The sequence below is a fragment of the Chiroxiphia lanceolata genome, chromosome Z (assembly GCF_009829145.1).
Source record: "Chiroxiphia lanceolata isolate bChiLan1 chromosome Z, bChiLan1.pri, whole genome shotgun sequence".
Lineage (NCBI taxonomy): Eukaryota > Metazoa > Chordata > Aves > Passeriformes > Pipridae > Chiroxiphia > Chiroxiphia lanceolata.
The window spans coordinates 45,401,661-45,429,181 of NC_045671.1; the positions used below are offsets into that span (position 1 = coordinate 45,401,661).

Consider the following 27,521-nt stretch of genomic DNA (forward strand, 5'->3'; position numbering starts at 1 on the left):
CCATTACAGAAAGACTGGTTGTAAATAATCACATAATTTTTCAGTCTTAGCTGAAGAGCAGTATCAATCATGTTTGTAAAGTGTGTCCTAAAGATATTTCGCTTTCTTAAGCACTGAGTCATCAAGAAGAGGTAAAATGCATAGTGAAAAGCAAAGCCATCTCATATTTGCAATTGCAAGTGTAAAAGTTCAGCACTGTACTCTGCTCGTTAGCTGAATTTTTCTGAAGTGCTGTATGATCTGTTTTTGCCTCTTTCTTGCTTCATGGAATAGATTTCCCTACAAAGAAGTTACATGATTCAAATCTTTACATTTACTACCTGTGTGGAATTTAAGAGGCCTGAATATAGTAAAAATCAAGTAATGAATATATATTACAATCTTACATTTCAAGTATGCTAAGTGTGGCAGTTTGAGCCACATTAGAAATCTAAAATCCAATTTTCAGGCCTTCTCCCACCCCTTCCCACAATTTATACCAACACCAGAGAGAAATTTTCAGGCCAGAGGCTTCTGTAGGGGAAGGGGAAAGTATATACATTTATTTACACAAATAAATATACTGTACAAACTGAAAGGAACTATATATATATATATATTTACATTTCTGTCAGTCCTTTTAGCCCCTCCCTTTAACTTTAGTCCAGAAGAGCCTTTCAAGGCTGATATGTAACCAGTCTCTCTCTTTCGTGGGAGTGTTCTGGGCTTGAATGCTCCCCCCTCACCAAGCTTCAGCTGTTTGTGGCAGGTTTTCTCCTATCAAAGTCCAAGAAGATAGCTTTGAGTCTTTGTTCCTCGATGTGCTGTGTAATCTCTCCCTCTCGGTCTCATACCTTGGTTCGTAGGCTGCTGCAGTGTAGCTTATCAACGTACGCATCCTGGAATCTTCATTCCTCCAAGTCAGTTTTCAGCTGCCCCCGGTCAGCTTCGGCTGGCAGCTCCCGAGCTCTTGGCCCATCTCCAATTTCGCCTGGGATTGTTCTCCCGAGCACCGGGCCTATCTCCTCCAGCCCGTCTCTTGGCTGAGCTTCAATGCTGAGCCTCTCCTCCACTTACAGCGGAAGGAAAGAAAAAGCCCCCCTCTACAGCTTCACTGCAGAAAAGGAGGGGGAAGAAGGCCTGGCTGCAAAGCCTGCCTCTCTCGTCTTACCTCAGGTGCTGTGAAATCTCTTCCTTCACACACTCCAAATGCTGCTTCCAACTCTGGTCCAAGCAGAGTTGGGGGGTCATAGGGCTCCCCTCTCCACCCGGAGGGTTGTTCACCTACACGCAGCAGACACCAACAGCACAACACCAAGACTTCCAACCACTTCCGGTGCTGTGATATATGATTTTGAGCAGAAGTGAACATGGACAGTGATTGGCTCTCCAGGGAACACTGTCCTGGCACCCAATCACCCCTGAGCCCCTCGAACTCTCAAGGGGGGCCAATTTCAAACCATGACACTCAGGAACTAAGCTCAAAGTTTGGAAGAGCAAATCTAAGGCAATAATTTGACATGCTTATTCACCTGTCTCATAAATGTTGGTTTTTAAATACATTTCTTTTTGTATCTTCTAAGAATTATTACAAATTTAATTTCTTATACATTATCAGAGAGTGTTTCGCCCACTAATTCAAAAATAAATTTTTCCTTGGATCTCTTTAGCCCTTCTAACAGTCGTGTTTTAGCTGCTCTAGAAATTATGGTTCTAACTTGCTTCTTCATTTCCTAACTTTGACATTCAGAGGCTTTAGGAATAAGAACCAGAGATGTCCTTTGAAATAAATTTTATTCACCTGAAGTGTAGCTCAAAGGATTCAAAACTACTCCTAAACTTGGGCTGAATTTGACAAAACCGAAACAAACAGGGAATGGAAGCATTCTGCTTCAGTAGTTTTGAACCAACAAAACCCCTTTTTTCTTCCTCCTTTTGGAATTGTATACAATTTGCACTAATAGTGAAGAATGATTAAACTTCTAAATTGAACATGTATTACCAACATTTTGTTTTATTTTATTGACATGAAAAGATTTGTATAAACATGTTTTCTTCTGTTTCTCTTTGTTGGTTTAACTAGTAATAGGAAGAAAAAAAAAAGAAAAAGACCCCAAACCGTAAATCAAAAAACCTCCTAGAACATAGATAATAATCTACTACTATTTTATTAAGCTGGATGGGGAAGAAATAATTACAAAACCTCTTAAAAACTCACATCCCTCAATAAGCATGTATTGTTAGAACTAGCTGATAAATCTTGCCCAAAATTGTGTTCATTCTTGATTCAGAATCAGGCAAATTAAAAATTACCCTTATTATTTAAACGAAAAGAACACTGATAGGCATTTTCTGTTTCTTGCGGTCTGTTCCTAGAAAGCTACTTCAATCCTAAGGGATCGTTAGTTCTTAACTAAGCTGTCCCGTGGGATGAAACTAATAATTTCTAACACTTTACTTCAAATTACAGCACTGTAGTGATCATCACTCACAAATCTGGAACTGTCCATCAGCCACCAGATTCCTAATCACACATCACTTGTTATCACTTCCAGAAGAAGCAGGACCACCCTATCCCTGACCTTCACCCTACTTTTACAGACCTTCTCCTCAGAGTCAATCTTGTTTGGTGCAGTGTTTAAAGTCAGTGAATTTGAATGGAAAAATCAGAGTATTTCCTCTTTTGTCATTTTCCTTTGTCTTCTTCTAATTTCATGCATTCTTCAGAGATCCCTTATGTGCATTTAAGAAGGTAATTGAAGAAACAAGACTCTTATCAAAAGCAGACAATCACAGGCTCTTCTTTTCCTCCCATCCCTTCTTCTCCATTAGCGGACTGCCATCTATTTTTCTAACTATTTTTAAAAGCTAGCAGAAAACTTAAACCGATCAACATTTTGATGCATGATTTGGCTCACACGTAGCTAATTTTATACTGAGATACTCCGAGCAAAGATCAAACCTTACAGGAGCACTGTAACACAAATAGTTCTGTCTCTGTGAAAAAAAAAATTACATCTCCAAATCGGACAGACAAAGCAGCGGCACATCCTTACAACATTGTCTCCCATGTTCTCAGTGATACAAAAATAGCTCAACTGTGTAAGAGGAATACTTGTTCTCATAACAAAACATCCCAAAGTATATCAATTACAGTGGGAACAACTTAGCTCTGTGAATTGCTTAACCACACTGCTGTTATAATCATGGCTGCATTAAGCCAACCTACTGCTGCTGTGAAAACAACTTACATAACAAGTTTTTCTTCTTCATTTGCCATTTTTCCTACACTTAAACAAAAAAAAAAAAAAAAAATCTGTGCTACAGTAAGTCTACCAAACGTCTAAACTATCAGTTTACAATGACTTTCTTCAACCTACTACCCTAGCAAAAATCTGTCCCAATGATATGGTATTGATCAAATTTCATCCCCCTTATTAGTCCTATCTTGCTGACTCCTACCTCTTATAATCTTAGCTAGTCAAAACCACCTCCAACAAGAACCACCTACACGAAAATATATCTTCATTATAACCATAATCCTTACCCAACCCTTCATTATCCTAGCCTTTTCAGCCTTAGAACTAATATTATTTTACATCGCATTTGAAGCCACCCTAATCCCCACCTTAATTTTAATTACACGATGAGGTAGTCAACCAGAACGATTAAGCGCTGGAATTTACCTACTGTTCTATACATTAATCAGCTCTCTTCCCCTACTAGTTGCAATCCTCTACTTACACTCCCAAACAGGAACCATACACATTAACATAATAAAACTTTTTCATTCACCCCTTACAAACTCCTGAACAAGTCTCATATCAAGTTTAGCCCTATTACTTGCCTTCATGGTAAAAGCCCCCCTTTATGGCTTACACTTATGACTCCCAAAAGCACATGTAGAAGCACCAATTGCAGGATCCATACTCCTAGCTGCACTCCTCCTCAAACTTGGAGGGTATGGCATTATACGCATCTCAATAATCACAAGCTCCCTACTAGAATACCTCTATTACCCATTCTTAACTTTGGCCTTATGAGGGGCACTAATAACAAGCTCCATTTGCTTACGTCAAATTGACCTAAAATCATTGATTGCCTATTCCTCAGTAAGCCATATAGGCCTAGTTATCGCTGCAGTAATAATCCAAACCCACTGATCCTTTTCAGGGGCTATAATTCTAATAATTTCCCACGGACTAACTTCTTCTATACTATTCTGTCTAGCCAATACAAATTATGAACGCATTCACAGCCGTACCCTTCTTTTAACACGAGGTCTACAACCTCTCCTACCCCTCATGGGGACATGATGACTTCTAGCTAACTTGACCAATATAGCCCTTCCTCCTACTACCAACTTAATAGCTGAACTAAGTATTATAATTGCCCTCTTCAATTGATCCGCCTTCACCATTATCTTAACAGGAATCGCTACTCTACTAACCGCATCCTATACTCTTTACATACTCCTCATAACCCAACGAGGACCAACCCCAACTTACATTACAACCACTCAAAACTCAAATACACGGGAACACTTACTTATAATTCTCCACATCCTACCCTCCCTCCTCCTCATTCTAAAGCCAGAACTAATTTCAGGAATCCCTACATGCAAGCATAGTTTTAAACCAAACATTAGACTGTGATCCTAAAAATAGAAGTTAAACCCTTCTTGCCTGCCGAGGGGAGGTTTAACCAACAAGAACTGCTAACTCTTGCATCTGAGCCTAAGACCTCAGCCCCCTTACTTTTAAAGGATAACAGTAATCCACTGGTCTTAGGAACCATTTATCTTGGTGCAAGTCCAAGTAAAAGTAATGGATTTTCCATTAATCCTTAACACCTTTATACTCTTAACCCTGACTATTCTCTCCACTCCCATTCTTTTCCCATTTCTATTCAAAAACTACCAGAATTCCCCAACCACCATCATACAAACTGTTAAAACTTCCTTCATACTCAGTTTAATCCCCATAATCCTCTCCATTTACTCAAATATAGAAAACATTACCCTATACTGGGAATGAAAGTTCATTACAAACTTCAAGATCCCCTTTAGCCTTAAAATAGACCAGTATTCCCTAATGTTCTTTCCCATCGCCCTATTTGTAACATGATCAATCCTTCAATTCGCAACATGATACATAGCCTCAGAACCTCACTCCACTAAATTCTCTCTCTTTCTGTTAATTTTCCTAATTGCTATACTTACCCTAATCATTGCCAATAATATATTCCTTCTCTTCATCGGCTGGGAAGGAGTCGGAATCATATCTTTCCTCCTAATTGGGTGATGATACGGCCGAGCAGAAGCTAACACTGCCGCGCTCCAAGCCGTGCTATACAACCGTATTGGGGACATTGGACTAATCCTCTGCATAGCATGATTAGCCTCCTCAATAAACACCTGAGAAATTCAACAACAATCCTCCATCAACCAAACACCTCTTCTTCCCCTCATAGGACTTATCTTGGCAGCCACAGGAAAATCCGCCCAATTTGGCCTCCATCCATGACTCCCAGCCGCCATAGAAGGACCTACCCCAGTATCCGCCCTACTGCACTCCAGTACAATAGTAGTCGCCGGAATCTTCTTACTTATTCGCACTCACCCCATACTATCCAACAATCAAGTCGCCTTAACTCTTTGTCTTTGTATAGGTGCTCTATCCACAGTATTTGCCGCTACATGCACTCTTACCCAGAACGACATCAAAAAAATTATCGCTTTTTCTACGTCTAGCCAACTAGGCCTGATAATAGTCACAAATAGGTACATCTAACATTAATATGGTGATTGTGAGCATGAATTAATTTCCACAAAGGAAAAAATCAAAAGGCAAAGAAATACTTTTAAGTAATACAGTTCTTCCTTGTGCATTTCAGAACAAGGATTATAGGAAAGTACACTCCTAAAACATTATGGGAATCATTGGCATAACGAACTGATAAAAGCTTGAAAATTAAGTTCTCTGCTTTTCCATAGGAAAAGATCATAGCTGGCAGCAATGATCCTCCTCACATGCTCTGCTTCTTCCAGTGCACCAGATACAAATGCAAAAGCAGCACACACAACTGAATTTTTGTGCCAGCTTAAACTTTGGCTTACTTTCAAAGATGATAAATTAATGCCAACATTTTACTTATATGAAACCCATTCATTATGTCTTACATTGAGACCACCAGTTAATTCACCATTTAGACATGTTTACACCTACCCACCAATCATTATGTTTCTACATGTGAATGTTCCTGAACTTTATGGAATAATGAAGGATTTAACACTAGAACAAACTGAATCAAACTCATTCATGAATAAATATCATGTCCATGCCTCACAGCTCGCTTGCTTTCTCTCAAACTCTCCTTCTTAGGAATATGAGCAGCTCTACCCTATGCTCACGCTCTCTTTCTGCTTGAAGTCTCTCAGTTCATTACTCTTCTTTCCTCTCTAGTCTCTCTTCATCCTTTCCACCATGTATTTTGTAGCACACACAAAACCAGCTGTGGTACAAGTGTGATACATATGGAGCTCTAAAAAGAATTTATGATCTCAACTGATTCTCTTACAATTTTGCAGGAGTAAAAAACCTCCACAAAATATTTAATTTTACTTGGGTTTGAATTGGTGTTTTAATCAGTTTCTGAAAAAGATAAATTGTGTCATGGTATTTTTTGAGCAAAACAATATATTAAATCAAAGTGAAACCACTGAACATTTAAATTATTCAGAATGTGTTTCTTTTCTATAGTGAAAGGAAAAGATGTATTTGTCTAAAAAGTTTTGCCCAAATCTAAGTCAATATAGATAACACCAGATGAAGGTATAAACAAGATTTGTGGAGATAAAGCATTCCGGGTACAGTACTGCTACCTCTAACAGCTGTTTCAGTCATAAGGAGCCAAAGAAACTCAGTCACACAAAATACAAGCTTAGCAGTGTCCTAAATCTAGCACGTTTTCCCCACACCAAGAAACTGCATCAAAAAAAGAAAACCAAACCAAACCAAAAGAAAAACAACAACAACAACAACAACCAACCAACCAACCAACCAAACACACACACACAAAAAAACCAACAGCAACCAAAAAACCCCCAAACCCAAAAAACACCCGAGGAAATCCCAAACATATTCCAAAGCAAACAAAGCAAAACAAAATAAAATTACTTACTGTCTTCTTCAACATTTTGATGGCGTAAGGTTTCTGGGTCCCTTTCTGCCTGCATCTGTAGACAATGGATGTAGCCCCACTAAATTAAAAAAAAAAAAAAGCAAGAATAGTTGTATATACAACTCTTAACTCTTTGAATTTGTCAGTAAACAGAGTTGCCTAACTGAAACTACATTTTCTATTCCTCCCACTTTGGGCAAAAATACTACACTTTTCTCCACAAATGCAAAAACCAAAAACCCAAAAACCAACCAACAACAACAACAACAAACCAAACAAAAAAAACCACACACACAAAAAAACCCAAAACAAACCAAAAAACCTCTCTGATGAACCAGTGAACTTCAATAAGTATTCAGCCAACAGAACTTCTGAGACCTCAGGGTGCTTTTTTGGTCACACCTTTTCCGTCTCCTGACAATTCCTGAAGGTTTCCTCAGGGTATCAAGTGAACATATCTTGCCCCAAACCTGTGGTAACCTATCTTGTCTTTGTTAAGGCAACATTTGCAAAAATTAGTTGCATTGGATTTTTCCCTAACTGTTGATGGCAGTAATGCTGAGACAGAAAAGACAGTTGTTGTGTTGCTCCCTGCCCAGTTGCAAAACCAGCCAAACTTGGCACCAGATGGAGCAAGCAGCACTTTTGGTTAATTCAGTGGAAACTGGTGGGGCTTGTTCATAGCAAAAGTGAACTGGAGTTACATCTTCTGGTTGCCTTCAAGGTGTACTCACTTGAATGTGTTAAATCTGTGCACTCATAAAATTATAACTCTGCTAGGTGAAAGGCGCTTCTCTGAGTGGGAGGTTGGGCTAGACAGTCTGCAGAAGCAGGCTCAACTTTCTGTGCTTTACTTTTTACCATCAAGGAAGGGACCAGTACTCTGTCAATTAGTTAGAGAAAAAACCTCTGGAAAACCATACTGGCTACAAACTATTCAGATACCTTTATATTATACCACAAAATGAATGCACTGAAGTGCTATGTGTCAGCAAGGAATTTAAGGCATTTTTGAATGCCTTCTGCCCTCAGGAAGTTTGTCACCCACTCTAAGACTCAGCACTTCTGAGTAGCTGCAGATTTTTAAGCTAGAGGCAACTGCAGTTTTCATACATGACTTCCTGAATAACCACTGCAGAACTGCATACAGCAACTCTGCAGTGAGTTAATTTCGTATATACCCCACACCAAATTGTATAGCAGATCTCTGAAACAGAGGAAACACTTCATTGTGTCTATAGGAGACAACCACAAGCTGCACAATGACATGAGCAGCTTTCTTTTGAACAAGCAACAAGAATGGCACAGCCATTCTTGACTATGTGAATAAAGATGTGACACAAGCTTTACTATTCTGAGTGCAGTGCTGTACAAAACTGCCATGCGTGCTCTGCCCCCTCAGCATGGGCACAGGTGCCAGAAAAGGCTCTGAGTAGGCACATCCATATTTTTATGAGTACATCTGTGAGCACAAGAACTGGCATTTGATTGAGAAGATTTGTTCCAGAGAGACCTCTTCATCAGGAAGGATCACCTATGGCAAGGGTTATGCAGCATAATCATTTGAGGTCTTGTGTGCATCACACATAAAGTAATCTTCACTTCATCTCAAATGTTAAAATGATTTGTCTCTCATAACAGTGTATTGATAAATGTGTGGGAGTACTGTAAGCTTAAGTGACTCCCAGAATCATTACATGAATTTAATTAGATCTTCCCTCCTTGGCCAAATCCAAGAAGGCTCTATGTAGCAAGTAGAAAAAACTCTACCACATTAAAAAAAACCCCTCACATCTTTTAAATACAAACAAAAATGTTAAAAGGTAGAATTCTAAGAACCTGCTGTAATAAGGTTTCTATCTCCAGTATTTCACTTCAGGACTGTAACGGAGAAGTCAGTGCATAAACTGCAAATCACTCTTGTACCGTGCCTCACATGTGCAGAGTACAATATAAACATTAAACTCAGTAGTTTACATGTGTTCTTACTAAGTAGGTAGCGCACTTTCTAATAATTATTGTATTTGAGTGAGAGCAGAATTAGATAAGCTGTGCAACTGATGTTCCAAATAAATAGATTACCATTCCTGTGCACATTTCTAGGTGTTCACTGATGTTGTAGCAATGGAGGGCAGTAACTGTCTCTCAGTAATGCTTGTGTCACTGTTTGCTTTACCAGTTTGTAACCTGGTGCTGCAAAATCTTCAATGTGAATAAGAACCTTTGCAGGAGAACACCCCTGATGATTTAACAGCAGTGCCTTGGTGATCAGACAGACAGCTATACCACCAAGGATATTATCACACCACCTTTAACTTGACTGTACCCAAGGTTGGAAGACAGGCAGTATAATGCTTGAAAAAGGAATATGACAGTCTGGGGACACGGGAATTTACAAGAGTGAATCCAGATGAGCAGTTTGACTTCAGGCTCATTGGTCACTGTTCAAAACACACACAGAGGGACTACTTTAGAAATTATTCCCTGTTGCAGAGACTTCCGACAGCACATTCCTGGAGTCCTAATTTGGGGAAATACTTATGACAAAATATCACAGGACTTGGAAACATTTTCAAAGAGTTCACTTCTAGTTTATGTGTCTATGCCCAGCTCTGACAGTCATGTTCCCACCAGCCAGGAGAGAGATCACCAAGCTAGCAGTTAGCATTGCCTTCATCTTCCATGCCAGAAACCAGCACTGGAACTCAGGAACAGGATGGCAACCTGCTTACACCATACCTGGTGCAAAACTTAGCAGAGAACTACTACTAGTATAGACCTGACTCCTTGTCTGTTTGGTGATAGCAGGATCTCTTTGCTTCTCCCCATTTGAAAAAAAAAAAGGTGGTGGGAGGTGGCGGGGTTTTCAAGGGCAGAAATCAGCCTATGGGTCTTAACGTAAATGTGCAAACAGAACTGCCTCATGCAAATAAGGGCTTATTTTGGCTTCCTGCTGGAGCTCAGCAAGTTTTCTGCTGAATCAGCACATACAGCTTTCCTGAGACTGTGTGTCTTGGAAGGTCACCAGTTGGAGCAATTCAAGCTTTCACCACCAAAAAGCAATGCGAAGATTCAGCTGCAAAAATCTCACATGCAACTGAAAAGCTGCTAACCTCTTGCCCTTATCCTAAGCTTTTTCACATCAAACCTTGACTGTCATCAACCAGGCTCTCAGAACCTCTTCTGGAATTTGCATCAATGGAAAATTTCTTTGATATGTTTGGTCAGAATACACAAATATGCAGAAACCAAGAATTCTTGTGGCAACATGCCACTTTCCACAGGTGTGGAATTCATGGCCAGATAGGAAGACCACAAGGCTCTCAATGTCCCATTTTCTGCAGGTGGTGTTTCCCTTCACCTAAGTGATAAATATCAATAGTGCTATAGAAAGACATCACCTAAATTCAAAGGTTAAGGCACAGATTTGATAAGCAGCAGATAACAACACTGCAGCTCTAACAGTTTAAATGAGAGGACCCTATGAAGAAACTGAGAGGACTCTAAGCCCAAGCAGCTACTATCACTTGCAGCAGTACCTTGCAGTGTGTGACTGACAAGCAACTCATTCCAAATTCAGCCCAGAAACCAGAAATTAAGCCTGTCATATTCCATAAGATTACTCACTGTATTGTGTTTGTCTATTTGGAATTGATTCTGTTAGTTCTTCCCTCTTTATAGTTCGTGAATATATATATATGTATCTGTCTTTGCACATATTTGTACACATTTATACAAAATATTTGATTATGTATATTTGTGGATGTAAGCATGCATTTATTTGCCTCTAAAGAAAATTAGGCTTAAAGGAGCATTCAGCGGCTGCTGTTTTTTTGCATCTCTGCCTGTAACAATCTACTTGAACTCAAAATATAAATTATTTGAAGTTGGCTGGAACAATACCAAAAAAAAGGCATATTCTCCAAATATGTAATTGGCCAAGTTAGAGAATACTATTTAAAATTCCTGCATGGTTGAAAATATTGTCATTCTCTTTTACTGACATTCATGTTTCTGTTTGGAAAGCTGCTTAACAATTCTGTTAAAGATTTACTTTTAAAAGCCTGGGTATAAGTGTGAACATGCTAAAGAACAATAGCAACAACAACTACTAAAAACCCAGATCATTTTAGTGCATGTGGTATATACTTTACTACATAAATGTGCTTTTATACTCAGTTTTGAATTTACAAAAAGCCTAAAAATAATGTATACATCTTAACTACTTTGTCAGAATGAACAACCAAAGCACTACCTAAAATGAGGCCAACAACTCATGAGAAAGCTTATGATGTCCTGTGCATGGAATGTATCACAACTGTGACACAAAAAAGTCAGTATTAGCACAGAAATAGTGAAGTACAAAATACTGAAGTACAAATACTTCAGCACACTATAAACTCACTCATTAGTCAAATGATTGCCTTAAAAATTTAAGTTATTAAAAGTACCATTTAATATGTGAAAATAGACTAAGATTTAATGACTGATCTCTGCATTTGCATTGCTTTCCACACAAATTCAAAAAACATTTTTAAAATATTTAAGATATATTTGCAAAACTTCTCCCCCCCTTCCCCAGTATACAATTTGTTGAGTGTTATGGATTATTTTTCTTATTATTATCCTCACATGTTACTGAATTTCCAATTATTTTAGAAGGACACTGTTTTAGAGGATGGACAGTGGCACCACAGTGCCCTGCCTGTGCTACAGAGTCCAGACTGTGAAACGTATAGAAAAGGCATGGTCACACTTCAAATACATGCAGTCAAAAATAGTGGTGTCAGCACAGATGGAAGGAAGGCAGAGACGCCCAGGAGGGGTGTTAAGGAGGTGGAAGTGATCAGCAGAATTTGCACATAAAGGAGAAGATGGAATTTGCAGGATCCCACAGTGTAGACTGGCAGAGAGAGACAAAAGGCAAAGCAAGAAAAGACAGAATTTGACCTAGTTTGGAAAAAGCCTTTCTTCCCCCAAACCCACAAAAAGCTTCTGCCTCTGAAACAGGAATGGCGACCAAAATGAAATGGAGCCATGTGTTTACTTGCTCATAGTAATTAGGACAGGTGAATTCCTAGAGCTGCAGTTTTTATAATAAAATAAACAGACATTGACTTTCTTTTACTGGAAGAAAGAAATGTGGTCTTTTCAAAAGTAGGTCAGCATCTCCACACCATGCTCCCTCATCCTGGGTTTTATACTGCTTTTTGAATCAACTCAGGACTAATATAGTCCTCTATGTAATCTCCTGCAAATTTCATTTAGACTAAATTCTTTAAGTTCTGAATTGATTTTTGAAAAATAAGTTGGTTTGTGCTTCATGCAGTCAAACAATGATTACACAATCTAGTTTGTCCAAAAAAAGTCAGGTGAAAGAATGATCAGTCCCCAAAAAACTGTACTTGGTACAAAGCCATGGAAATCTGTGCTGCCAAAACTGCAGTAACAGGTCGAAATCCAGTATTGGTTTCCACAAAGAATACTGATTTTTTTTGTACGGTTTACAGAAGTATAAAGTTAAACCACATTAATTTACTCTTCCTTACATATAAACTAGGTCAAATGCATTTATAGAAGTGAAATTACTGTTCCTAGACTTCAAAATTAAATGTCCTTTTTGAAGTTAACTACTGAAAAGAACAAACAAAAACAAACAAACAAAAAAAGAGACAAAGCTCTTGACACACACAGAAATGAAAATAAAATAAAAATGCATACTCCATGGCATTACTGCTATTGGCTTCACTTAGAAAAGCACATACATGCAAATTAGGAAATTCTCACAACTTTCGTTTCATGTGAAAGTATCAAAACAAATTTCGTTTTTACAGTAATCTGAAAAACAATTCTTAAATTATTCAAATCTAATCTAAAAGCTTCTTCTAAACACCAACATATAAAGGACTTACAGGCAATTGCACACAATGCAGCCCTCCTTTCTCCCTCATTATTTCACAACTTGTAAAGAGAATGGAAAATTTCAAAAAACGTACATAACTTAGGAGGAGGAAAAAACCTTTGAACTCCCACATCCTACCAGGAATGAAACTAATCTTTAAAGAAGGCAAGGTTGGTGAAAAAGCATACACAGTTCTGGAAAAGAAAGCTAATTCCATTACATTCCAAAGTTCTGGCTGGTTTGATTTTGAGAATGAAAACATCCATACCTTTTCAGTTTTTCATTTTGTGACTTTAAGCTGCTGAGTTCGTTTTCTAGTATTTGAGGTGAAAGGCCCTTTTAGCAATTGATTTCTGTTCAGGCTGGCCTGCAAAGGCAGTGCAATAAACTAACAATATATTTTTTATATTCAGCCTTCACTGCATTCAGCAGACAAACAAAAGGAGCACAACAAAAGACACAGACCATTTTGAAAGAAGCTGTAATCAAACTAGTGCTTGCCAATATTCTTGAACCCATAACTGCTACAGATAACAATTTGTAGAACTGTAATCTTTTAGACGTGGGCTAGGTTGGCTGGTGAAAAACTAATTAAAATGCAGCAGTCCATGCCACTCCTGCTGTGGTGGCTAGACCAGCAGCTGCTAATTCCTGCTGGGATTGCAGCAGTATATTTCTAACTCATTCCAGTGGGGCTTCTCCTTCAAGGATTGCAGGAAATTTATAGAAAAAAACTGCTATTCCACAAGCAGTCTAAACACTCTCTTGTTACACCTGGAATTACTGCCTTTTTAGACAGCAGACTTTCAGTTAGGAGTCAAATTAGCTTTGACTTGCATTGTCTAATACCCATGTTAATATCTGATTATTTCCCCCATCTCAAATGCTACTTAAATCTGTTGAGCTGGTAGATAAATACTGAGAACCATAAACAGACTGCATCTGTCTTCCCTGCCTTTCATTAAATAGAACCAGCTGACTCAAATTTACTAAAAGTGCAAGAATCATTATGTCAGACATTGATTCAAAAGCATGGAAGGAAAACTCAGACTACACTGAATTTTAGAGGTTACTACTATACTGTGCGTACATTGCGCTCCTCAGAATAACTCAACTTTCAGAAAGTTTGTTCCTTCAGTAAGACTGTTGAAATGAAGATATGAGGTGAAGATCAGAGTACTTCCTACAGCATTGAGTAAGAAAAATATATAGAAAATATATTCACTATTTCCTCTTTTTCCTGTAGCCTCTTTAAAAAGCTGAGTTAGACTGCACATAAGAATAACTGTATTTCTAAAACAGCAGGCAAGTTCTCAACAGGAAAACCAATTTCTTTCCTACCAAGTCTGGAAAAAACATGCCACTGAAAGTTGGCTGAAAATGGACTCATAATAGTGTGAAGTTGACTTTTCAACATGAAGTTCATGAGTCCAATAGATCCTGAAACTGATTTTGAATATTTTATTTAGAACTGAGTTTTATTTGAGAGTACTATTCTCTCTTCAGGGACTGGGCAGTACTTACCTACTCACATTTAGGCAGTTCAATGAAATAGGGAGAACAAAGAAAAGGAGGTAGAAGAGTGGACGAAGTAAAGTCATTTTTAAGACCTCATGCATATTTTTGTCCTTGGTACTGAATTTTGGACACAGTGAGGCATGTTTTCAAAACCAGGTGCTTACACTATCTGTGTAAGATGCAGACCCAAATCCTTGGGTTGGCGGTCTTGGACATATTCTTACAGCCAAAGATGCTGTGCCTACACTTCCTGTCCATGTGACATTCCCTGCAGCTACTGGCCCTCCCTAAGCACAACACGAAGCCTGATGACTGAAACAACGAACACAGCTTCCCCGGAAACATGTCTTGCTTTAAACACCATTTAAACCACTATCTCATAAGCAGCACTTTTTTCTTCTCCTCTTAAAAGATACTGATGAAGAATAAACATCGTTTATTCAATCCTAATGAAGAGTACATGTGAGGAGAAAGAGCACTGAGCACTAAAAATGTTGTAAAACCTTCTAAAGTGGGTTGCAAGACCTTCCTTCCTGGGTCATAGCAGAATTACCTGCCTGTTTTTTCTCTGGTGGCACATTCCTTAAACAGCCTGTATGCTGAGCAGGTGTCAACATCATTGATTACTGCTCCTCACGATAACCTCCAGGTGCAGAAGGCAAACTGGCCTTTTCACTAAATGACAACATGTGGTAGTATGAACATCTTCACACATATGTTAATGACTCTTGGTTTTCCTGGTCGAGGGAAGGGGAGTAGAACAGAGGTCATGAACTTTTAACATCTTGCCCTGTATATAAAAAAGTAACCTTTTAAAATCAGATAGGGAAAAATTCACAGCTATTCATGTCTGTGTAGCTTAATCCAGCTTTGAACAAACTTCCTAATCAGCTAATTTAGGCCTAGTCATTTTTGGGATTCCACAAGCTCTTGTGCCCATGGTTATCCTGAATAGCTCTCATTTTGGTAAGCTACACAGCTTTCCCCTTGAGGTTTTGTGTTCTGCTGAATCATCAACTCCTGTGCAATGGCCTCTCTGAAATAAATTGCTTTTCCCAAGAAGTTTATGTTCAGTGCCATCCCAAGATCCTTTCCCACAAGACAACAAATAAAATTTTAATACATAGCAGATTTAAAAGTTCCTGGGCTTTTTTCTAGCCACTCTCCATATTTTCTTCTTTAAAACCGGCAGGACAGACATTTCTAAACATAAGATAGAAGACTGAAAGCCAGACAATGCAAAAGAGTTGGGAGGAATGTATAGTATTTCGCTAATGCTCCCTAAATGAACACCTTTTATAATGTTTTGTGTATTCTGATCATACTTATATACATTCTCAAAAGATAAGCTGAAATAATTGATTTTCCATAAGAGAGAGAGTACTTTTAATCTGTCATTTCTATTATTTTTGTAACAGTCAGGAAATCTAATTTGTCATTGTCATAACAATGATCTGCAGACTTACACTTGGTTGTTATTTTATTGCATTAACAAAGCTATAGGAAGTAGCTTTTAGAGTAAGCTTTTGCACACAGTAAAGCTGCAGCAGAGAAGCATTGCTACTACATATAAAACAGAAAAAAAATGCTTGAGAAAATGAAGATGACATTAAGGCAATATACTCTACTACAGGTTTTGTCAGAGGGGTTATTTCCATTAGAGTGATAAGTTCTGCAGTCCTGCCAAGTCTGATGACTGAATGCCAACTTACTGAAAGGGTAGGGGAGGTATCAAGTCAGGCCTGATCTTACAAAAGTATAAGGCCCAAACTTTCTAGCTGTGTAGACTTTGATTCTGGTGGCTGGGAAAGACTTAAGTAGGTGTAGATCTTCTCTAAATACTGCATTTTCTATGCACACACAGAGGAATGGTGCTGCATCAGTCCTTAGCTAACCCTGCAGATGCCCTGAAGCACTCCCCTCCACCCACCCTGGTCCCACCCACTCCAAGGGACAAAGAGGGCAGGAAGCTGGGTTCACCATACATACCTTCCTTCTCAGAGACACATGTTCCCCATGCATGACTGTGGTGGGTGAAATTTGACAGAAAATCTGAGATAAGTGTGGAGATAAGGACAGAGAGGTCTACTACAATCACTGTCATGGGCAAAACAGAGTGAGAACTGGAATGAAAAATCTTACATCAGAATAAATTTTAATCATATTAGTTTCATGCTTGCACAGAAATATCTTGTTTTACCTTTGTGGATGTAATTGTTTATGTGGCTTTTACTTTACACTGGTGTACAGCAGAAAGCCAAGAATGTTAAATGCTACACAAAACATTGTGTAACGAGAGGGGCGGTCTCCCTGTCCACCAGAAAGGCACAACCCACAGACACTTAGATCATACGGGCAGAGTACGGGTGGGTTTAGGGTCAACTGGGATATCCATAATGGGTTTCAGGAAAAAAAAGAAACAAAAAACAAGACCACCAAAACCACCCCAAACAACCAAAACCAGTTGTGGCTTGTGTATTCAATTTCAGAAATTCTGTGTTTCTCCTAGCCGGCAATAGTGCCGCTCATTTGTTTTCCTGCTGTGTTGCTGCTCTTTTTGGTTTTGGTGTTTCATAACTGGACAACCCTAGACCAGGGAATTTGAAAATACCGTGTTTTGCTGCTTCTGAGAGACGGAAGGTAGCAGGCAAAACACGCACAACAAAGGCCATAGGGACTAAGGCAGAAGGCCACGGGGAATTATTTTGTGAAACAAAGCAATGTTAGAAGACAGGAAGAATAGAAGCAACTGAATAAAATGCCTTTTATTAGGAAGCTGTGCCCTGTGTTCAGTTTTCACTTTCTGAGTTTTGTTTTTCCTTAGTGGTAGCAGTGTGTTATGAGCTCTTGACTTCAGTGAGCCCTTCTGGCCTTCGGACTGCTGGGTGAGAAGATGGAGAAAGGACCAAAGGCGACAGACTCCAAGCCACATTTGTCATCTAATCTGGTGGTTTGTTTGGCCAATGCCAATGTTAAAGCTCAGTGCAGAGAACCTCTGACCTGTTGCCCAGCAGCTTCAGTTCAAAGTTAAAGGAAAGTCTCTTCTTATGCTCCATCTTTAAAAGCGTTCATGTCAGCAGGGACTCTTATTTCTAGAGCCATGAAGGTTAAAAAGTCTGAGCTGGCAGTTCACATTTCTGATTGGCTCTCCCACATTCCCTCCTGAAATGTGTTTCTATAATTGGAAATTTAGTGTGGTTGCATCTTCTCCAGATCTTCCTGAAACATTGAGACAGAAGTTTTGACTTCCACAACTAAATAAAGCTCCCAGTCCTTTCCAATTTCAAATACACGACCAATTTCCAAAGCTGAAGCTCAATCTTTTCTGCATCAGCTGTCATTTGTAGAATGACTGTTTCATAAACTGTTTCATAAACAAAGTACTAAGACATTTGTTCTAGGAAAGACTTCCTGTGTCTCAGTCCAATACTCCACTGGTTTTTTTGCAGTTTCATTTTATAACCGTCTTCATATTTCGGTCATGTTCCATCTTAAAATGGGTTCAGGTTTTAGTGCCATTTTTTTCCATCAGAAGCTTGATCAAAACCTGATTCCTCTGGTGGTTAAATCTGCCTAATTTCTGGTAGTTGAAGTCACTTGATCCACCTTGGATTTTGAGCTAAACCCCAGATTTATCTCGGGTGATTCTTTTTTATCCACGGTGTAGAAACTGAAAACCAGTCTTTGAGGATGGGGTGAGTTGAGCTCAGCTGGGCACCACGTGCTCACCAAGCTTCTCTTTCACTCTCCCTGCTCAACAGGATGTGAGGAAAGAAAACGGGATGAAAAGGTTGGGTCAAGATAAGGACAGGGAGATCACTCACCATTTACCATCACAGGCAAAAGAAGCTGATCTTGAGGACATTGACTTTAATGTTGGCAATTAGTAACAGAGTAGGATGGTGAGAAATGAGAACAAATTTAATTCAATTAACAAAGTGTTTGTACCTGAATCATTTGAGTCAGACTTTGAGGGTTTGAGAGGAAATAGTCATTATAAAAATATTGCAAAAATTGGTGCAAAAAAGAGCTATTACTGAAATGACTGAGTGTACCGTGATTACAGCTGTGCTGTATTTTGAGCAAATGAGAGTTACTACAAGGCACAGACTTTAGGCAACAATAGAGGTCTATTTCTTCTTTGTTAGATAACACTATTTAAAGGAAGATAGCCTGAAAATAAATGATACCTTTCTACTAATGCCAAGAAATTTAATTTTCTTTGTTATTGACCTAGAAAAAAGCTTCAAGAATTCCAGAGTATATATAAAAAAGGGAGTATTTGACCTTTGCCTGAAAACACAGCAGAACTTGGGCATCACCCAGTGAGTTGCTGCACAGTTAGAATCTTCTCCCAGTCATAAGAAATGCAAGCAATCTAAATAACTATTCAGTCTCTACTATGTTATGAATTTATAATATTTGAAACAAAGTTAGTGACTCATATGAGTCACTGAATTAAAGGATTAACTCACATTTTATTTCTTGACTGCTTGATGACAAAAAGAAATTGTCATAATAAATTAAATACAGTTCAGTGAAAGATGAGAGAACTTCAGATATGTTTAATAAAAAGGAAAAAATTCAGGTACTGTGCTGTATTGTAAGTGATGCATAGGAAGGGTGTTGTTACTCCCTTAGCATGATTAAAATAAGGTATTTATTTTGGAGTCTCATGATCTTTGTGACTGAAGAATGATCAGAAACACATGCTTGGATTTAATTTAGATGTGCAGAGCCAAGTGCTGGATTCTCTTTTTTCTCCTCTTTCAAAGAAAGGTGGAAAACATGTCACATCTCCTAAGTTCATTAATTTATTGCCTACGATTTCAGATACATTTTCCAATTGTTTTGCAAATTCTTGTTGGAAGTAGAAATGTGGTGTGAGGTTGGGGAGTTCATCCATCCAAATTTTCGTGGTATTCTGCCAACGCACAGAAGTTACATCCCAGCTGGAATTTTCATCCAAGCCCCATACCTGTCTGACTGAGACATGCACAGAATTTAGAACGTGGGAGATAAAAGGTTGCAGAGTCTAATCAGTCACCTAATTAGTGGTGAGGAGCATTAATTTAAAATGTGCTATCTGATGATCTGCTCTCAAATATAAGAATGGTTATAAGAGAAACTCTCTGAAATGATAACTACTGTAATTCTGATAATTAAAATGATAAATGTAATTCTGTCTGACAGCTAAGCTCCCAGTGATGATTTACTGTGGACAGAAACATGCATTGCCATGGTTATCATGAAGAATTTGGTAAGCAGCAAAAGTGTGCACTGAATAAAAATCTTTTCTGTAGCCTTTTTCACACGTCAGTTTAATAACAAAAACTTGTTTAAAAATACTTTTACCTCAGAGAAAGTGGTTTGGAAAAGGGAAGGTTGCAAAACATACGATGGTTTTTTTCCTTCGAGTAGGATGTGGAGAACCGAGGAGCTGACTTAAGTCTGTGAGTTCAGTTACAGAAAAGAATTAAGTGGCCAGCAAAAGAGGAGTATAAAACTCAAATCACTAGTGGTAGCATTTATTAGTTGATTCATACACAGCTGATGAAATGATGTGTGAACTTGAAAGCATTTTAAAGAATTCTGATATTTTTGTCCATGTCTAGACTGGGGAAAAGCTCAAGTAGAATGAGCTTTGTCTTGAAGCATTTATGGGATAACTAGATTAAAACAAGGGAAGTAGATTGTTTGGCAGAGGAAAGTTGGGTCACACCCTCCTCCCAGAAAGGGGGGGGGGGGGGGTGTGGAGGGGGTTTTTTTTTTTTTTGTTTGTTTGTTTGGGGTTTTTTTTAGGTTTTGAGGGGGTTTTTTTGGAAAAACAAGGGTAGGGGAAAACAATACAAATAGATATAATTTTTGTATAAACGCTGTACTTGTCATCATGCTGCATTATTAAAGCAAATGGAAAGAGAAAATACTAGTCACTTTGTGGTTCTCTATTCAGGCAGCACTGGTGATGACTTTTTTTTAAGTATTTTTTGCATTGCTGTGCAAGTTTCGAGCTGGCTTCCCGCCAAGTCTCCAAAACTTGACAACAAGGCCTGCTTCCCAGAGAGGGAAGAAAAAAATGAACCACAGGAAAAAAAACTGAAGGAAGTTTGAATGAAACCAGATTCTATAAAAAGTATACATTTACAATTATATATATACAATTTGAATATATTATCCACAACAGGGAGCTCCCAAGAGGGGAAAAAGGGAAAAGGGAGGGGGAAACAGGGATAAAAAGAAACCTAAAAACAAATATCTCCAGAGAGCTGATGAATAAATATAAAAATGAATTAAATACTTCCATGAGCAGGACAGCAGAGCTGTGCAAGGCAGCAGCCAACTCCCCCACGCCTCCCGGAGAGACTGGAGGTAACAGCAGGTCTGAGCAGGCAGGCTTTGGCCTATACAAGCAAAAACCATCTGCGAAGAGACCTGTCGTCTTCAGCCACCAGAAGAGAGAAGAGAGTGAACTCTCTTATCTGCACCTTTTTATATGTTGTATTATGGAAAGGAATAGCATGGAATACTTCCTAAGTCATTACCCTAGTTTCTTTCCTGGTTACAAGCTGGTCTCCAGGAAGGCCTAGGGTGAAAACTATCACAATTGCTTTTCTAAAATGTATTTTTTTCCCTTTTTTTTAAAAAAGTACATTTATTTCATGTCAGTGTTAGACAGAGATGCTGGCTATTTAGAAATCAGCTATGCTACTCTTGGTGTAGCCATTAGTCCCTTACATAGTGAGCTTCTTGAACTGAGAGTCTTCAAAAAAAAAAGTGTATTTACTAGAATGTTACAATTTTTTATAACCCACAGAGTGAAAGGTGTGAAAAAGCTGGCAAAGATAGCTCTTTTCAAATCCAGTGGTAGAAGAAGGTACAGTGCCCTTTACCTGTCACTGAACTCTGGATAAACCATTCTTAGCACCGTTCAATAATCCCTGTTAATATCTGCAGTGTGAGAAATGGCAGAATCCTCATTATGGTTACTGCTCACTGTGTCTCAGAAATGGCATTCACAGCTGGCCTGCTAGGAAAGTACTTCCAAAAGTACCTACCCAATGCAGTGATGAATGCACAGATTGTTAATAAACCAATGGGGTTTAATTAGTGTAAAACTACACAGTGCTTTGTGTAACCACTCCATTAATGCTGAGAGCTATCATGCTTTATCCAATTGTGTACTGTTAGTGCCATTTTTCAAAGTTCATGGCAATCACCAGTAAGTCTTCACCTGTTTTGCTTTTTGTTTTTGGGTTTTTTTCCCTTTAAAGTAACAAGACTTGAAGAGTACATAACTTCATTCTAACTGATGCCTGTGAAATCCCTTTTTTGCACACCCAGGATTTGCTCAGGACCATTAGATACTTCTGTCTTTTTATCATAACATGAGTGAATGACAGCTACTGTAAGATTTATTCTCTTATTATTATGGCAGAAAAGGTGTAGCTGATCAATTAAAACAACAGTAATACTGAAAGCAGTTACATTTTTATTTAAATGTCAGAGATATGCTGCAAATGTGCTTAAAACTACATGATGTGGCTGGCATAAAAAACATGACATTTAGAAAATGGCAGAAGGCAGGTAAAGACATTGCAAGAAGGCAAAGTGCACCTACTAAATCTATTGTAATCATAAAAGATCAAGTAAAAGTGGTTTGTTTTTACTTACATTTATGCATGAGAGTGGAAGGGAATTTCTTAACTTGTACAAAAGAGGATGGGTTTGAGGGGGAAGATTATAGACAGTCTATTGAAGGTAGATTGATATGGTTACTTTCTGCATTATGCTTTAAAAGCTGAATTTATTTTCAGCTGAGTTTACTTTTATATTGAGATCAGGCAGGCAGACATTCTTTAAGGATAGTGATTTTTCAGGTTTGCTCAGTCATATCTGATTGAATGAAATTTGTACTCTCTGTGTTAGTCCCAGTAGCATCTGTCAGACCACAGACTGCCTGGTTGCACAGGAGCTGTGTACAAATGACACAGTCCCATTTAGACCATATTTTAGGCATAATGAGCTATGCTCACATGTAAGCATGGAGTTTGATACTTTAGCTTGATGCAGGTGCCACAGGTGACATATTTTGTGTGGATTTTTGCCCCTCGAATACTGATGTATAACATTTGAAATGGCATTGGGTGTAACAAGTCTGGAGCACTGTTTTTCATACCACTTTTGATGCTGCATTGAGCCTCAAAAAAATTGGCATCAAATTTAATTTTATTTCACAAGTTTCACATCTCCTCTAAGACTCATTATTTAATTAAGATGTAAAAAAAGAAAGAAAAAATAAAGATCTCAGCTATTACCTATTCTTCATGTAATTTTATTCTTTCCTGTGCTATTATATTGTCTAAGCTTGTAAAGCAATAGAATTGTTTCCCTCAAACTTTACTTGTAGTTTTCTCTCTGGCTCTTGTTCTCTGCTGTACTTTTTTTTTTTTTGTCATTGCATGCTCTGTTCTCCCAAGCCCTCAAACCATAAGCCTGTACACATATTTTCTATTTGCTACTGCTTCTATTCTGAATTCCCTTTACTCACTTCTTTTCTTACTGTGCAGCTCTTCACTTGGTGTGTCTCTTGGCCCACTCCACACACTCCCACCATGCCCTCCTCTCACCACCTTATCTTGATTTACCTGTCTTCTCAGTTCATCATCTGTCCCTCCTCAGCTTCCCTCAGTGTCTCGCCATCTCTGCCTCTGTCATCTCCATATATATAGATAAATATAGATACATGTATAAATGTCCTTCTCCATTTCTCCCTCTGTCTTCTCTTTTTTTTTTTCTTTTCCCCAAAGATCTTTCTCCTGCTTTAAGTTGTGGTGTGCTGTGCGGAACACAACGTAGATGCTTTCTCAGAATGGTTTCAGCACACATGCTGATCTGCACGGGTTTGGAAGGGACATAGGGAAGCAGAGGACAGAAAGATCCGTGACTTTTTTGGTATTGACTGTATCAAGAGAGTATCAAATGCTGTTCACGGACCAAAAATGGAAAGGCCCTCGATCATGAGAGAAGGGCATCGTGGTGATGTTTCTGCTGCTCTTGAGAGTCTTGAGAAGAGATTACCATGACATTCATTTAATAAGTCATCACTCTATGGGCTGCAATACTTAGAAAGGGTGGAAGTAATTTCTCCTAATCAAAGACAGTTACTATTATAGGTGCCTACATGAAGCTTCCTTGGTGACCAGAGTTAAAATTCTTTCAGGGCATGTTTTACCTGACCTATTCAAAATGTCCTCAGGATGGAATGAATCATGTTCCAGAATTGCCCACTGCTCTCTGTTATCTGAAAAGGGAATTCAGATGATTACCAGGGAAGTAAACACTAGCATTTGATCAGATGAATTTTGCTCATTGTTTTTGTACAGACTTGGAAAGAAAGAAATTGTTTTTGAGTCTGACAAGTAATTTGATGGTTTAGAAAAGGTATTCAGCACTTCTATAGCATCATAGACTGTTTTACAAATGGGGAGATAAAGCCGAAGTAGAGCAAGGCTGTACTAATGAGGCATCTGATGAGTCTGCTAATAAAGAAGAATTACTGGAAGTCCTGTGTTTTAACAAGAGCTGATATAAATATTATGCAGAGTTAAAATTATTCAGAGGAGATTAATACTTAATGTCTCAGGTCCTGGTCTTAACTTTGCAATATCACATCTTTCTAAATTCCCTTGAACTGACATGGTTTACTTTTCACTTTTTTTCCTCTCTGAAGAGAAATAATTCCTTGGGAACACTTGAGAATCCTCAAGGGGAGAAAATGTATCTGAAAAGAGCCAAGCTAACTATGAGGCTGTTCCGTTAATGCTCATGAAGGTTTTAACTCTTTTATCAGAATACATTGTGCTGGTGGCTGACATCTTATGTGCTTTGGCCAAATTCTTCCTGATCTTATAACCTCTTCAATCACTTTAACTCAATGATAAGCTGAAGAATTGGTTCGTACTAAGAGTAAGATATGCTAGTGAAGTAAAGGCCAACTATGAAACTGTTGTCATATACTAAATATTTTCTAGTGTTCAGTGAAATGGTCTTTACAGGGAAATCTTAGGCACTTTCATCATAAGATCAGCTCATGTCTACTGATGTAGTATCAGTAAGAAAAAGAAAGAACTAAAAGAAGTCTGCTTTTCCAACTATGTTGGTATATTTAATAACATATTATGTCTTCATGCCAAGTTTGTCCTTTTAAAGTGTCATGCCAAGTTTGTCCTTTTAAAGTGTCATGGCTAAAATAATATTATTCCTCTTACAATTACTACGTGGAGTATGGTGTTCAGTTTATTATAAGAGAATTACTTGAAATAACTATTTTTTTTAAACTCATGCATAAATTTATGAAATGGAACCAGAGCAGAAATTTTCATCATAGTGTTGTATAGCACTGCTGCAGTATTTGAGTAAATGGAAGCAATTTCGTATTACTGCTGTGTACTGCCTATTTCTAGCACTGTAGAGTACAAAAATAACCTTGCCTATTCATTTGTAATAGCTCTTACAAAATAAAATGCTCCAGCCAAAAGACTGTGAGCCTGCTATAGGCAACCATGTTGTAAATAACTGCATTTTCTGCATTTCCTGTGACTTAGGTGATTCTGTTTACAAGTGGTCCATGTAATAGTGAACTTTGAGCAAGACCATGTCTCACATGAGCTCTCCCTCCTCTTAGAGCAGCACTCCTGTCTCAGATTAATGGATGCATTTTCTGATCAGGGAGTAATGGAATTACTTCTTCTTTTTTTAAATAATCTCCTCATTCCTTTTACTTTAGTAGAGGCAAGAATCTTTCATTTATCACAGTCAGTGTTTTTTATTATTGGTCAAACTACAGTGCAATAACCTAGGAAGCAAACTAATTACTAATTACTGAGCAGTTACTGTTAACTCGTTGCAAATTAAAATCACTCTGAGGGGCAAATTATGAAGCTCTGACTTTCTACCATGTAATTGATAGGACTAGATTTGAAACTCTGGAAAATAATTTCACGTCTTTAAATTCTAGTCAGAAAGATTATTAGGGGTAACTGGGAGAAAAGAAGCTAACTCTTGATTTTGTTAAAATACTGGCACTATACCTTCCTGATAACTATAAAATGTGCTGAATGAAGTGTTCCTTCATTAGGAGCTACATTTGGTGCACTTACAAAATTTTGTAGGCCCTTGGTGAGAGAAGGGGAATACAGACGGAACCGGGGTGGTTAGTTGTATGACATATTAAATGGGAAGTTTGCTGATTTTATTTTTTCTAAATACTTGCAAAACTAGGTTGACTAGTAGGTTAGCAATAGTGGTTAGTTTCAGCAGGAAGCTAAGGCCATTTGTTGAGATATTGGAAATCAGAGCCTTTTCCAATCACAGTTTGCTTAAAAAACATAAATTAGGAAAAAAAATAGAATTATGAAGTCTTCTCTGTCATCTCTCACAAAATCTATGCAATTTCACAGAAATCAACAAGTGAGCCTGGAAGTTCCCGATAACTGGGAAGTACTTTTGCTGCCTACATTTTTGTGCTATGACTGCAGTGAATGAGTACATTCAAATAACACATATGATATAATAGCCATAGTGTACTAATCCAGGATAACTTCTGTAATTAATTTCATCAGTAACTGTGTATAAAATACATCATATGTGTGGTGAATTCATAGCCTGAAGTACAAGCTGGGACCTCATTAAGGTCTTGAATTACTATGACCATTTATCTTCTATCTTTCTTCAGATTTGAATGGTTGGGATTTTCTCTGCCTAGATTTTCATTTTTCCTAAAGCCTTGGAGGTACTATTCATCAGAAAACACTTCAGCACAGCTGTGCCCTCTGGTAACATGATTTGCTTTCTGGTCCTAAGGTTAGCCTTGGTTTGGCAATTTATTTCTCCTTTGAATTTCAAATACTGGGTAAATACAAGCGAAAGTTGGTGATATGACATGGCTGATAATTCTCTTTTACCTTCAAGAGAAATAATGCAACTGACTATAAACTTCATTCAGAGCAAAGCTTTTTATGCATAACAGGTAGGGGTTTTTTTACAATACCTTATTACTGTGGCATAAGAAAATTACCAGATTGAGTGAAGTGTTACAAGACTGTAAGAGGCTATCTTCAGTGAAAAGAGACAGATGATGTCTGACGTGGTGCAAATAATACAGTTCATCTTCCTTCATGTGTCTAACAAAACATATATTGGTAGATGCAAATCAGTTTTCCTGCTGATGAACGCAATAGAAATCTCCTAACTCCATCTGTCTTGTTTATTTCCTTTAATTTGAAAGGAGAGGAAGGATTTGCAGTAAATAATAATGTTGTTTGGAATCATGACACATGGAAGTATTTGCCAAGTGTAACTTCATAATATTTGCCCTGTGCACTTGTACCTCTTGAGGGCAGTCCTGTGACCAAACCTAGGAACTGTTTCATGGCCCAGATGAATCAACTAGAGCAACGTGGGTCTTCTGAATCAGGGTGACCTTTTCAAGATTTCTTTCTCTCTTTCTCTCTGTGGAGCTCACCCATATGGCCAGGCTGTTTCAGCATCTCTGCAGCAGCAGCAGCTTTCGATTTCTCTGCCTATTGCCAGGCCTGCCATGCCAAAAGATTAGCAGATGGACCATGTCAGAAGTTAGCAGTTCTCACTGGACATGCAACACATGTCTATTTAAATACCTAGGGTTGAACTTTCAAAAAGGGCTATGCGACATTTCTTAAGAAGTCTGTCTGACTGGACTTCCCCAAAGAACAAAATCTAAACAATCGTGCCACACTTGGAAGTCAGTTTGTCACATAATCATGTCCCTGACACAAAACAGCACAAACCCTATATTTTAACATGAAGGGGAGTTTTTGCCTGGGGGCAATAATTAAGGAAATTTATTTCATTTTCTGCTATTGTAGCTCCACAGTGCAAAACAACCCCCACAGTAAACTTA

The 27,521-nt window shown here is 38.3% G+C and overlaps 1 protein-coding gene across 2 annotated transcripts in view; it reads right to left on the bottom strand.

Annotated features, from left to right (window-relative positions):
* Positions 1-27,521, bottom strand: part of CAMK4 (calcium/calmodulin dependent protein kinase IV) — a 148,696-nt gene that overhangs the window by 78,129 nt on the left and 43,046 nt on the right. For both annotated transcript variants that reach the window (XM_032674774.1, XM_032674773.1), the window contains one exon: positions 7,162-7,240. In XM_032674774.1, coding sequence (XP_032530665.1) covers positions 7,162-7,240 — 79 coding nt within the window. The remainder of the gene's footprint in view (positions 1-7,161; positions 7,241-27,521) is intronic.